The sequence below is a fragment of the Garra rufa genome, chromosome 24, assembly GCF_049309525.1.
Source record: "Garra rufa chromosome 24, GarRuf1.0, whole genome shotgun sequence".
NCBI classification, from domain to species: domain Eukaryota; kingdom Metazoa; phylum Chordata; class Actinopteri; order Cypriniformes; family Cyprinidae; genus Garra; species Garra rufa.
Window position 1 is genome coordinate 1,650,421 of NC_133384.1, and position 14,234 is coordinate 1,664,654.

Consider the following 14,234-nt stretch of genomic DNA (forward strand, 5'->3'; position numbering starts at 1 on the left):
TTGATTGTTGATACATACATGTAAATGTTTTTTATATGCATTTTCTATTCACTTACAATGATGTTGAGTTAATTTGTTATGTCTAGAAAACAAGTTTCTCAAAAAAAAAAAAAAAAGCATGGCTCTTATGAGCCGCCGTACACCGGTGTCCCGGATGCGCAACGTAAATGACGGCGCCTGCGCAAACCACAGATCTACAAATCATACGGCTCGTTTTTCACAGCTCTTCTGACCGCTGTTAGGATGTTGTACAGATCAGTTCTGTCTGCTAGCGTCTCACTCACTCACACACTCATTTAAACCTTAAACTCACAGCACCGCTTCATTCACAGGCCTGCACAGTTAGGAACATGACGTCGGTTTTAACAAGTTTTATTTATCTGGCGCTATTGTGTAGTAGGATACGCTGTGATAATGACACAGAAGAGGATGAGCACACCAAACACACATACACGGTGGAGATGTTCAATGATGCCGTCTCTACTGCTCCACACTTCGTCATGTTCTACGCGCCCTGGTAAAACTGAACACCTTCATCAAATATTTTCATTATATTGCGAAATGTATACAGTGGTAAATGCATTCAGAGAAGTGCCGTTATGCTAGTCCTGGGTTGAATTGCTGCGATGTTTGAAGTGACTCCATTAACTCCATTACTCACTTTAATTTACAGAGACATTATAAAGTCAATTTTGGATGAAGTGGATGTTAAGTTTCTAATGCACGCTCATATAAAGACACGAAGCACATTTTTTTGACATGAGAGATACATTAATGGACTGTGGTAAAAAGTTTAAATTCCTGCAGGCATGAAGTTCTAGTGTACGTGGCAGAGCATGAACAGCTATGACATCAGACATCACTTCCTCATCCTTAAAAAAAAAAAAAGTACAATGAAAGTACCATGGTCTTTTAAATATATGCAGTGGTAGTACTAAGATTTTTTAATTGAATTATGTTAAACCATGGTGATACCACAGTTCAATCTATGGTATACTATGGTATGGTATTCTTTACAGTATCTTTGAGGGTATTAAATCAAAGCTGCATTACCTGAGCTGTCAAAGGAAGAAGAGACAGACACTAGACATCAAGAATTGTATTGTATTTTTTTGTTGTACTTATTAGTTAGAGCATTTTACTAAGGCAGATTTTTGACTGACCAAAAAACTTAAAAGTTGTAGTACTTTGTGAAACATGTAATATGAGGGAATAATACTTCAATAAAGTAATAAATACTAAAAATCTTTGAAAATGTTTGTTGTGTGCAGGTGTGGTCATTGTCAGAGGCTGCAGGGGACGTGGAACGAGCTGGCAGAAAAATATAACAGTATGGAAGCTCCTCCAGTGTATGTTGTGAAAGTCGACTGCACAAAGGATACAAAGTTTTGTTCCAGTGAACATGGGATCCGTGGATACCCAACGTAAGCATATTTTTCTCTCTTAGTGCTGTATGTAACAAGAAACATTTTAAGATGTTTCAGTCATGCTGAATTAATAAAATTATTTGGATATTGTGTGTAAAACATTTTCAATGCATGATTTCTGATCATCTGACAGTCATGTGCCTAAGGTAAAAATTAAATGTGGTTTGATTAATCATTGACTGACTAACTTTGTCTTTGTTCTTCAGTCTGAAGTTGTTTAAACCTGATCAAGAGGCTGTAAAGTATCAGGGTCCGAGAGACTTACAGGCCTTGGAGAGCTGGATGCTGAAAACCCTGCAGGAGGAACCTGAAGTAAGATCATAAATGCCTAAAATATTTGCTTGGCTAGAAACATATTCTTATTCTGGCTTTTAAAAGCACTTTGTGTAGTACATGGTCAAGATGTAATTCTTAAATGTCACAATATTACAGCACTCGTTCTTATTTTGTCTTTCACCATCTCATCCCAGGAGCCCCAGACTGAACCCGAGCCTCCCAAAATCCCTGAACCCAAACAGGGCCTCTATGAACTCACAGCCACAAACTTCAAATCACACATCGCTAAAGGTACAATGTCCTTTAACAATATTACTTTAAAGGGGTCCTATAATGCTCTTTTACAAAGTCTTTATTTTGATTTTAGGGGTGCACTAGAACATGCTCTCATGCTTGGTGGTGCAAAAAACGCATTATTTTTCACATAATTTACATTATTACAATAGCTTTTTCCCAGCCTGGCACAAATGGCTCGATTAGTTCCAGGTGATGAATAGGGCTGGGCGATATGATGATATTATTGTATATTGATTATGTCTTTTAAGTATTGAGATGTCGATGTCAACAGTCAGGTAACAGACGATTATCAATATTATCAAGGAAAAAAAGAGGTAACTGATAACCCTAGTAAGTACTCGCCAAAACATTTTGCATAACCCCACAGTTACCATACAGGTCTTTTTCCATGCAAGAATGAATATATATACATATATAATTTTTTTTTTTTTTTTTTTTTTTATAGTAGGATGGTTGGGAATCGAAAAGCTGTTTTGGAAATCAGATGGCTAAGGTCAGGAATCAAGTTACTTGTTATAAACTTAAATTTTGATTTAGTTTCTTAATTTCTGATAGCGCATTTAATGTGATTTTAAATGATTTAACTGCAAGAAGACAAAAAGAGAACTCACTTCTGCACTCACACGCTGTTTTCTGTGCCACCGTTCATATACGCAAACACTAGACTGAGCTCTTTTTAGCATTCTTACACATTCGAATGGACAAATACCCACATAATTAAATCAAAATATCAAATAAATGCAATCGGTTATGTCTTAAGTGAACGTAAAAAGTTGAGAGGAAACAAGGGTGTATTGGATTCGTGCATTGACATCAGCCACTGCTGCCCGTCATTAATGTTACTCGAAGAAAAGAAAATCCCTCACTTATCTTCACTAAATCATTTTTGTATCCTCAGTCTTTATTTTATTTGCCTGTTGTTTGGCTTTGACTACTATAATGGCAACGTGCATCTGTGTATGCAGTTATTTCGGAGATGTGTTCACATCATTAATCCATGTAGGCCTATTTTATTTTGATCTACAGTTTAATAAAACTTAAACAGAAAAAAAAGATAAATAGTAACACTGCACTTCTCTAAATATTTATTTAAACATACTGTATAACAATGAAAAACCACAAACATGACAGTTATATGCAAATTCCTTCACAGCCTATACAGCTCACATAGTACCCTATTTTTAAAGTGTTTTTTTTTTTTTTTTTTTAACGATGCATAATTATATAGAATTAAACTGAGATGGAGCACTATAAATTGTTAATTCATTTGCAACAAAGCTATAAAGTTTTCTTGCAAACGGATGAAGACAAATGTAGTGCTGTTCAGCTCGACCCTCAACATGCACGCGTTCAGAGTTGCCAGCCCCGCTATAGTGGGAGTTGTATTTTGATTAATAAAATAAAAATTTTAAAAATTGAAATACAAAAATTCAATTAAAATTACTCATGCTTATAAATGAAGCAGTTATTTTAATTTTGTTATAAACCGGCCAAAAGAGACCTCCTCCGAACTATAGTAGACTACCAAAAAAAAAGTTACTGTTTTGCTCAGAATTCGTTTTTAATCCCTGATTTTAGTCAATCATGATACATATTAAATACATTATAGCTTGACTACAAGTTTGAAAACAATGTTACGATTGTTGTAATCAAGGAAATTTGCAATAAAAATGAACTTGCAATAAAATGAACTTGCGATAAAATTGGGTCCTATTATTTTTCCTCAACAGTTCTTCTCACAAAACAAAATTCATTTCAAACACAAATTTGGTAAGAAGAAAGTGAAAATTATTAGCAACACCAACATAACAGCACAGCTGGTGTTTTCTGTTAGTTTAAGCACAAACAAAAGTAAAACCAACCTTTAATATGGCAATAATTAAGGCCAAACTGAACATGGTGTGTGTTTATGGTGCATGTATGCAATGTCGTCTCGGCAGGGAAGGGGCGTGGTGGAGGTGGGGCTTGGGTAGACGATATTATCGGATAACGCAATATTTTCTTATTATTAAGGCAATTATCAATAAGATATTTTTTGCATATCGAAATGTGTTGTGGTTGGTTAGCAGTCCCACTGCGTTGCGACTGGCGAACAGCTTAGATAGCGTTTCAGTCCTGACACATCCTTTTCCAAAGCGGCAAGTTCCGTGTACAACTGTTAGCGCAGACTAGATTAAAGTGATTCTTAAATTTTAAATATGGATGTTTTTCTTACAAAAACACATCGGTTCTCTATAGGAGGCTTTTATTGACCCCCCCCTGAGCCATTTGAGGCACTTTTTTATTATGGATCGATGCACTTTATTGGACTTTTCGATTTTTTTCGATTAATTCGAATTTACGTTTTAAGATGATTTAATTTTTTATTAAATCGAGGTATCGTGATTTTTTTTTAATAAAAATATTATATATTATATCATCTATATACTCTGTTTATGTGGTAAGTGAAATTGTATGTACTGTAATGTAACAGGCTAACTTGCTAGCAAGCAGCTAATCATGTCCCCTTAGTGACTTGCGTTATTTTACCAGAACGCGTTATTTGTTTTCCGTTCTGAATATATATATATATATATATATATATATATATATATATATATATATATATATATTAGGGGTGGGCATAGATTAATTTTTTTAATCTAGATTAATCTAGATTAAATCTTAGAATTAATCTAGATTAAAATGGCTAATTTGAATTCTGCTGAAGGCATTCAGAATATGTGTGCTACCCAAATAATGACTAAAAGTAAGTCTTTGAGAATGGATCATAAAGCTCATAAAGCTGTTCTATGATAATTTGTTGATGAAAATAAATTATGTTCAATTAGATGTACTTGTGTTTACTAACTAACTAACAATGAAATTATTTTTTCTACCTATTAGATTGTGTGTTTTTTTAACGTCAACACCTACCCAACCCATTACATGTTACACCGTACTTTTATTTTGACAGGTTGCCATGAAGTTTCTGTGTATACAGTATGATATGATGCTAGTTTTCTCAAATGAAACGGTAAAAGTAACACTCACAGCAGTTTGGGAGATTGAGTTTATTTGTTCATGTGAGATGAAAATGCCAAAAATTACCGGGAGCGTCACGTGTGTTTCAGTATGCGTGTAGTAAAAGCTCGTCTCCGCCATGCATACATACAGCTAGGCAAACGGAACATATCAGATTCATATTAAAACGGTCTTTTTGCATTTCAGTTTTCACATACACTAGTCCATATCGCGATTTGAATTAAGTGACAGAGCAACATTTGATTTATGAATCCAAAAAACGACGAATTTACGTGGCATTTCGCGCTATAGTAGATTCTGTTTTCATGAATGGAGGACGACGCGATCCTGTCTGTGTTTTGGTGGAGGAGACTTAAACGCGCGACCATATTCGGTATACATCCGCGTTAAACTATCAAGGTGAAAGTCATCATAGCTTGCGTAGTTTAGACCCAGCTCCTAACCCAAATTTGAGAATAGATTAACGGCGATATTTTTTTTATCGCACGATAAGAGTTTCGCGTTAACGCAGCACGTTAACGCCGATAACGGCCCACCACTAATATATATATATATATATATATATATATATATATATAAATAAATATATATAAATAAACAGAGTAGAGAGATGATTGAAGACAATGGCGAATTATTTGCTTATCAGGGCTCTAGAGTGCGACCTAATTTCTCAATGGTGCGACCAGCCGTTCAAGGGCAAAAAAAAACTACTACGTGCGTCTATGAAAAAATATTTAGGAGCACCATGTGCGACTGACCTGACCAGCATATTTGTGTTTGCGCTGAGTGGAGCTTCAAAGGTTTCTCTGTGTTTTGCACGTTGACTAATGTATCTCAAGTGTAGAGAGAGTATAAATAAGAGACTGAATGGGCAGTAGCTTCGTTTATTACAATAGAGCTTTGTGAGATGGCGAACTAAGACAGCTTTAATCATTTTTAAGGGAGTTTGTAAACGAGATATTGATTTATTACAACAGTTAAATAAACAAGAAGTTATTACTAAGTGACTTATTTTGTCTGACTATAACACTATTGCCTGATTTTGCTCTATTTCGTCGTCAAAAATAATTTGAAACAAGTCACAACTTAGCCGCTGCGCATCTCCACTCAAACACAGCGGTGTTTCGTTTATGAATGAACGTGTGTTTATAAACGAATCTAGTGAAATGATTCAATTTCCCATTCATAAAGAGTCACTTGTTATTCTTGAATGAACCATCCGTTCGAACTAATCAAATGAATATGATTCAGTAATTAAATCAGTGTCTTACCACCACCTGCTGGCAGATCGTTTCAGTTGTTTAAATCATTTAATATTTCTGTGTTCAAAATTGTATATTTTTGTATATGATATAAGTGCAAGAGAAAAGCATGGAAATATATATTTTCCTCCCATCTCATATTTATTTGTCTTACAAACATTTACTGTGTCTGGTATGATAAGAATGGGGCCTGGTGGAAAGCAATCACTGATGCAGTTGCAATGTATATTGCAAAATATATGGTGCCCATATATATTGTGGAAAAGCTGGGATTTCTTTACATGCTAAATGTAGTAGGGGAAAAAAAATCGATTTAAATCGTAAATCGGATTTTTTGTGAAATATGGCCATATCGCCCAGCCCTAATTGGACTTGTTTTGGACTGATGGAGAGAAACACCAATCTATGCCGTTCTCAAGCTTGGGAGTGCCAGGATTATTTTTAATATAACTCTGATTGCATTCGTCTGAAAGAAGGAAGTCATATACACCTAGGGTGCATAGAGGGTGAGTAAATAATACACCACTGAATTGCTAGTGCTATCATCAGCCTGCGAGATCGCCGATACATGATATTATTATTGTGCTGATTTATTGAATTATTTACATCCCTGAAGTCAGCTCCAGCATAAGGCTAGTGAAGCTATTTATACTGTATGATGAATAAATCTCTTACCACACACTGCACACTAGGGCTGTGCAATATGGACAAAATAATCATATTGCGATTTTTTGAATGAATATTGCGATTGCGATTTTATTTGCGATTTTTTTTTTTTGCTTTTTCAAACAAGCTACATACATACATTCTAAATGTATTCAGTGCACAAGAAGTGCATAACAAAACATTTCACCATGAAATAACAGTATTAAGTTTAATTAAAAAAAAAAAAAAACTGTAGTAAAATTGTCTTTAAAACAGACAACATAAAATAAATAAGCCATTTTACTTTTTTCCCGGTACTTTAGCCTACTTTGTGCAATAACGAATACATTCATTTCAGTGGAAAAATAAGTCAAACTCTCTATTTTAACATTTTGAGGGTTCTAAAATCTTTTGCTTTTTTTTTTTTTTTTTTTTTTTTTTAGAAATTTTTGTTTTAATTTTTCTGATAATGAAAAAGCATAAACATTTATTTTTAATCAAATGAAAAATAAACCCTTTTCATTTTTGTCAAACAAACAGAAATTTACTGTTAAAATCAATGCGTGAAAGAAAAATTATATTCAGTTTAAAACATTTAAATAATAATTAAGTGGTTAATCTTGTAATATTTTTTATCATATATATTGTTTTATGTAAATTATTTAAATAGGAATATATAAAAACCTACATTATACTGTACAAAAGTAATACAGGACTAATATTGATCTGTTACATGTTAAACCGTACTTTTATTTTGACAGGTTGCAGTGAAGTTTCTGTGTGTATATGATGCTAGTTTTCTCAAATGAAACGGTAAAAGTGAAACTCACAGCAGCGATTTGGCGATTGAGTTTATCTGTTCATGTGAGATGCAAATGCCAAAAATTAGCGGGAGCGTCACGTGTGCTTCAGTCTGCACGTAGTAAAGAAATAAAACGCTTCCCCACCATTCATACATACAGAAGCAAACGAAACATGCAGGATTCATATTAAAACAGTCTTTTTGCATTTCAGTTTTCACAGACACTAGTCCATATCGCGATTTGAATTAAGTGACAGACCAACTTTTGATTTATTAATCCAAAAATCGACGAATTACGTGGCATTCCGCGCTATAGTAGATTAGGTTTTTATGAATGGAGTCCGCGATCCAGTCCGTGTTTTCTTGGAGGAGACATTGTAATCACGCGACCATGAAGAGACAGAAATGCCATGCCTTAAGATAAATAACATAAGGCAATTTAGTATGTTTAATAAAAGAACTATATATAGACCTGTTCTATAGGAAAGATAACCTTAAATGACTTCTTTTGTGATGTGGTGCTATATCGAAAATAAAATGAACTTGACGTTCAAGGGGGGTGGGGGGTGCCGTTGGGTGGATAGGTGGATAGATAAAATCGCAGCCTTGTGCGGTTTAGAAATCGCATGTGCTTAAATCGCGATTTTTTTGCGATTGCGATTAATTGCACAGCCCTACTGCACACGTCTAGGGCACAGCTCCGACGTGGCAACCGATGGTCGTAACTCTCGTCAATACTTTTGTTTACATCAGCCGCTGCTCCGCATGTGTTACGACCCTCTATACCGCAGACGTCAACAGCGTAGCTCCGACATGGCGACCGGAGCAGATTGTGATCGCTTTAGTCAATGCTTGCGTTTATACCAGCCGCCCATGCGGCTCGCTGAAGCATCCCAGAAGCAGCACCCCTAATCGCTAAATGTTTTACACTATTGTAATGGTGTCATGAAACCACTGTTGTATCAATTCGGGTAGAACATTACTTATAGAAGAGAACTTGGATTTGTCCTTTTAAATGTCATCAGGTTCTCCAAAGCTCTCTATACAAGTTGTTAAAAATTCATAATCTGCAAAGTGAAGCATTCAAACAAAATTCAGTACTTCACTGCTGACCTGCATGCATGGATGCTGTCAATGAAAAAGGCTGAAAACGTCATAACAATTAATACAATCTTTCAATCAATACTGAATATAGTAGTATTACTGGGCGATAAAACGCGATAGTATTGAGTCCCGATAAAGTTGTCAATAAGGATAAGCTCTGAACGTGTTTACTTAATATGTCCTACTGTAACAGCAGAAATAAATGAGACAACAGCCAGTCAGTGCTTGTTGCTAACAGGCTAACTCATGCATGTTCTAGGTGTCTCTGAGTAAATGAATGCAGCAGTTTTGTCTGATACACAAACTCAAACACACACCGCTCACTTAGATGTGAGTATCTGTGTCTCAATATATGAGAACATAAACATATTAACTTCATTCTCCAAAGCTGATCTGAGAGTCACTTCACCAGCTTTTCACAGTTTAATTTGAGAAAAAACAACCGTCAAATACACACTGAGAGACCTTCACAATAACCAGACAAAATAAGTCTTGCTTAACTTGAACAAATTATGACAGAAGTATATTACTGCTGTATATTAAAATGCAATTCTCAAGGCGTAATAATACAAATTTAAGAAATGGTATACAACCAAGGTATTCCCCCCCATCAGTTTATATAGTGCTGTTGTGAAGCATCTTATTTGACAAATTTGTTGTTGATTAATTGTTTTCATTTCAGTAATTTTAAAATACTAATTAAATTGTTTAAGTTTTACTAATTAATTTAATTACACATCATTGTTTTATGATAAATTTGTATTGAATCATGAAACAGAATACAGGAAAAAAATAAAATGGAATGAACTTAAAACACATTTCATGGTGCCGTAAATTTAAAAGGGAGCTCTGCACAGTTTAATTGTGACCAAACAAAATATCTTTACATTCATTCTCAAGGTCTAACAAACATGTGGAAAGCATTTCCTTACCCACAAATGTTAAATGAACATTGTGATAAATATCAGTACTGTATGATATATGATCATTAATATTTTTAGAATGTAAAAAAGGATATCTGTGACTATAAAAGATTAGTGCTTCTGCATTTGAGTGCTTGAGCACTCATCTGGATTTTAACTAGGGTTTAGTTATTCTCATAATGTTCTCTCTATGACAATAACTTCGGCAGCCGAAGTGAATTATGGTCTTGGCTTTGGTACAGTTTCAGCCCTCTTCTCAAACACCCTTTTAATGTTACATGTTCCGTCCGTTAGCCAAATAAATGATTCCTGTTTGGAGGAGAGGCAGGAAATGATGCTCTAGCATTGACAGAACTGTTTATGTTTCCCACCTTCAGATGTTGGAAGCACATGTTAATGATGTTGCTTATCCCTAATAGGGTGCTCACCAAGTTTTTCTTGTACGTAATTTTTTTTATTGTACACATCATGCTAAATTAACATATTTCCACATTTCAGGACTGTACTGTGTATACATAATTCACACATTATGTGACGTTTCTTGTAACATTATATGGTTGTGAATGGTATGTCTGTTCAGTAATTTGTCTGAAAGATGACACTGTAAATTTGCTTCTCTTCATGCATGCATGTGCAGCCTGCAGCACCTTATTTTCTGTAATCTGTGATCATTTTCATTAAAAATCTGTGATCAGCCATTATGTAGTATGTGTTATCCTGCTTGTGACATGGTTTCTTGTTGCATTTTCTGCAGGTTCTCACTTTGTGAAGTTCTTTGCACCGTGGTGTGGGCACTGCAAAGCCATGGCTTCAACATGGGAGCAGCTCGCCACCAGCTTTGAGCATTCTGACAGCATCAAGATAGGCAAAGTAAGAGAGGCCATTGTGGTTTATTTTGTGTTATGTTTATATTGTAAGTTGGCTTCTGTTTTCTAATATCTATATATTTTGCTTGCTAAAGGTGGATTGCACACAGCACTATGAGGTGTGTTCAGATAATCAGGTTCGTGGTTATCCCACGCTACTCTTCTTCAATGATGGAGAGAAGGTAAGAACTCTATCTAGAGTAAATCATTTTTTAAGATATATGTTGATGTGTATACATACTACCGTTCAAAAGTTTGTTGTTCAGTAATGTTTCTGAAAGAAATCGCTTATGCTCACCAAGGCTGCTTTTACAGTTGAGGTCAAAAGTTTTGCAAAATGTTAATTATTTGACCAAAATAAGAGGGATCATACAAAAATGCATGTTATTTTTTATTTAGTACTGACCTGAATAACATAATTCACATAAAATACATTTACATGTAGTCCACAAGAGAAAATAATAGTTGAATTTATAAAAATATCCCCGTTCAAAAGTTTACATACACTTGATTCTTAGTACTGTGGTGTTACTTGAATGGTCCACAGCTGTTTTTCTTTTTGGGTGCATTAAGGGCCAAGGGGTGAAAACTGTTTGAATTTGAAGATCAGGGTAAATTTAAATTCTGTCTTATGGGAAACGTATCTTCTGTAGCTTCTGAAGGAAAGTACTAAATGGAAAAAAAATTATATTTAGGCAAAAAAAAAAATACACATCTTCATTCTGTTTGAAAGTTTACACCCCCCAGCTCTTAATGCATGGTTTTTCTTTCTGGAGCATCAATGAGTTTTGAACCTTCTGTAATTTTTGCATATGTGTGAAAAGATGCATCTCAAAATCATACAGACATTGTTGGAAAGGGTTCAAATAGACAAAAATCATTAAAAAAAAACACACACACACCAAAAAATCTGTAGATCATTCAGATCACAACACAGTATTAAAAAGTGTATGTAAACTTTTGACCTCAACTGTATATGTTTGAAAATATAGTAAAACCGCAGTACTGTGAAATACTACAATTTTCCATTTTCATATATTTCATAAATATTTATTCTTGCGATGACAGCTGAATTTTTAGTATTCAGTTTTACGTGATCCTTTGAAAATCATTTGAATATGCCGATTTGGTGTTTAACAATCATTTATGCTCATCAATGTTGACAATTGTGCTGCCTTTCATTGTGGAAACTGTGCTACTTTTTTCAAGTTTATTTTATGAGTGGACAATTCAAAAGGCCATTTACAAGTCTTTACTTTATCTTTTGATCAGTTTAAAGGTTGTATCAACGATTTCTAGCCTAAAACATAAAGTGTCAATTTCAGCTGAGCTTTCTTCACGATCTGCTCGCTGCCTGCCCCATAAATTGTCTGTGAAAAAACCGCGTCTCTCTGGTCAGCCTAGGGTCCGAGATATGCCAAAAAAACAATCGCCGCTATCAACTATTCCACAGATAATCAAACAGTGTTCCAACCAATCAGCGTCAGGGGTTTGGTTTTGTGGACTTTCCTACTGGTGCTGGGATGTGAGGGAGGCGGAGCGAAAGTCCACAACACCAAACCCCTGACGCTGATTGGTTGGAACACTGTTTGTTTATCTGTGGAAAGGTTGGTAGTGCCGATTGTTTTTTTGGCATATTTCGGACCCTAGGCTGACCAGAGAGACGTGGTTTTTTCACAGACAATTTATGGGGCAGGCAGCGAGCGGATCGTGAAGAAAGGTCAGCTGAAATTGACACTTTATGTTTTAGGCTAGAAACCGCTGATACAACCTTTAATGCATCCTTACTGAATACGTTTTTTTTCTTACTGAACAAAAAGTGAATTTTCTTTAATTAGTCTGATTGTTACTTTTCCTGTGTTTCCTACGTTTTTCGCCTGGTTTCAATTAAACAAAAAACAAAAAAAATCCCATATGCTTGTTTTGAAGGAGAGACCCAATCCATATTTATAGACAGAATTTCATAGAAATGACTTGGCAATGTCCACACATCCATGAAAATTTAGTTGTAAAACTGTGATGTTCCTATATAAACAAATCAAATTAAATTGTAACTAGATGTCATTAATAAAGAATGCTAACCAAAGACTAATAGTTATCATGGTGTTTACACCAAACAGTAACAGTAGCTGTGCACATCCTGTATGTTTTCAGATCGATCAGTACAGAGGAAAGCGTGATCTGGACTCATTTAAAGAGTTTGTTGATAATCACTTGAAAGCTGCTGAATCTAAAGATGAACCTGCGAAAGAGGAGGAGCACGCCCACGAAATCCCCCCTAGTGCTGAACCTGAAAAACAAGAGGTGTGTGTCTGTTTCAGTTTTCGCACAACACAGGTTTTGTTTTCAATTTCCTGCTTGGCTCCATAGAGATTTGATTCGTTTGTGTGTGCGGGCAGATGTTTGAACAGTTAGCTGCTGCAGACTTTGGCCCGTAGACGCAAATCTGCATCTTGAAACCGAGGTAGTAATTATGGGCAGAGCAGCTATTTCCTCCTGCTGATGCAAATGTGCATGTGTGCGTGCGCGTGGGTTGGTGGGCCGGAGTGGACGGGGTGGGCGGAGAACTTAAAGAGCAGTTATTTTGTTTAGTTAATTGGCTTTCCTGTCTAAGCTTGTCTTTTATAAAGGGAATTTGGCAGGCTGGAATTGTTGCATGACTAAAGAGTGTCCCTCAAGAGCTTTGTTTCAGAGTCCTCTTCTTTTTCTTCTTTTTTTTTTCTTTTTTTTAGTTTGAGAATTATTTTAAAAATGTAAACTGTTAAAGTTGCTCATGCCTTTGGGATGAGACCTTGCTCTTAAACAAATGTTCAGAACTGGTGTTGTAATTAAGGAAATCATCCAGTGAGAGGTATTTAAACTTCAGCAGAATATGATCACCTGTGGAAATTCTCTAGGGGTTATACAATGAGCTGTTCTGCCTAGTGACACAAATTTCATGCTATTAGAGTAATTAACACATTAGTTAACAAGAAACACAATATAAAGGTTAAATGCATACAGAATGTGCTGCAACTAATTTTTTTTACCTTTTTGTTTCTCCCAGTCTAATGTTGTGGTCTTGACTGAGAGCAACTTTGATGAAACTGTTGGCAAAGGACTCTCCTTCATCAAATTCTATGCCCCATGGTAAGTGTTTTATTTGGCATTTTGGCTAGCTAGTGGCATATATATATATTAGTGGTGGGCCGTTATCGGCGTTAACGTGCTGCGTTAACGTGAGACTCTTATCGGGCGATAAAAAAAAATATCGCCGTTAATCTATTCTCAAAGTTGGGTTGGGAGCTGGGTCTAAACTACGCAAGATATGATGACTTTCACCTTGATATTTTAGCGCGGATGACGTATACCTAGTCGAATTGCACTGTAGGGGGCGAGAACGAGTCTTCAACTTCTGTGAAATTACCACATCAAATGAGACATGCAAACATGAATGCAGCTATGAAGCCGCTTCAGGGCAGGTGCGTTGCTAGACCCTTTTTACTGGAGCACGTGAGTTATAATGTACTTTGATAATCCCGAAATAAAGACATTAAACTATATGCAACAACTGAATTGACGCTTCTAAAAGCAACGCAGTTTAACCCAAGACTATGCACGCAGATATC

At 35.5% G+C, this 14,234-nt stretch overlaps 1 protein-coding gene across 1 annotated transcript in view; it reads left to right on the forward strand.

Annotated features, from left to right (window-relative positions):
- Nucleotides 1-278: 278 nt before the first annotated feature.
- txndc5 (thioredoxin domain containing 5) overlaps nt 279-14,234 on the forward strand; it is a 20,273-nt gene continuing 6,317 nt past the window's right edge. The window contains exons 1-8 of the mRNA XM_073830409.1: nt 279-517; nt 1,272-1,424; nt 1,634-1,739; nt 1,898-1,994; nt 10,515-10,630; nt 10,722-10,808; nt 12,781-12,930; nt 13,673-13,755. Coding sequence (XP_073686510.1) covers nt 351-517; nt 1,272-1,424; nt 1,634-1,739; nt 1,898-1,994; nt 10,515-10,630; nt 10,722-10,808; nt 12,781-12,930; nt 13,673-13,755 — 959 coding nt within the window. The 5' untranslated portion in view covers nt 279-350. The remainder of the gene's footprint in view (nt 518-1,271; nt 1,425-1,633; nt 1,740-1,897; nt 1,995-10,514; nt 10,631-10,721; nt 10,809-12,780; nt 12,931-13,672; nt 13,756-14,234) is intronic.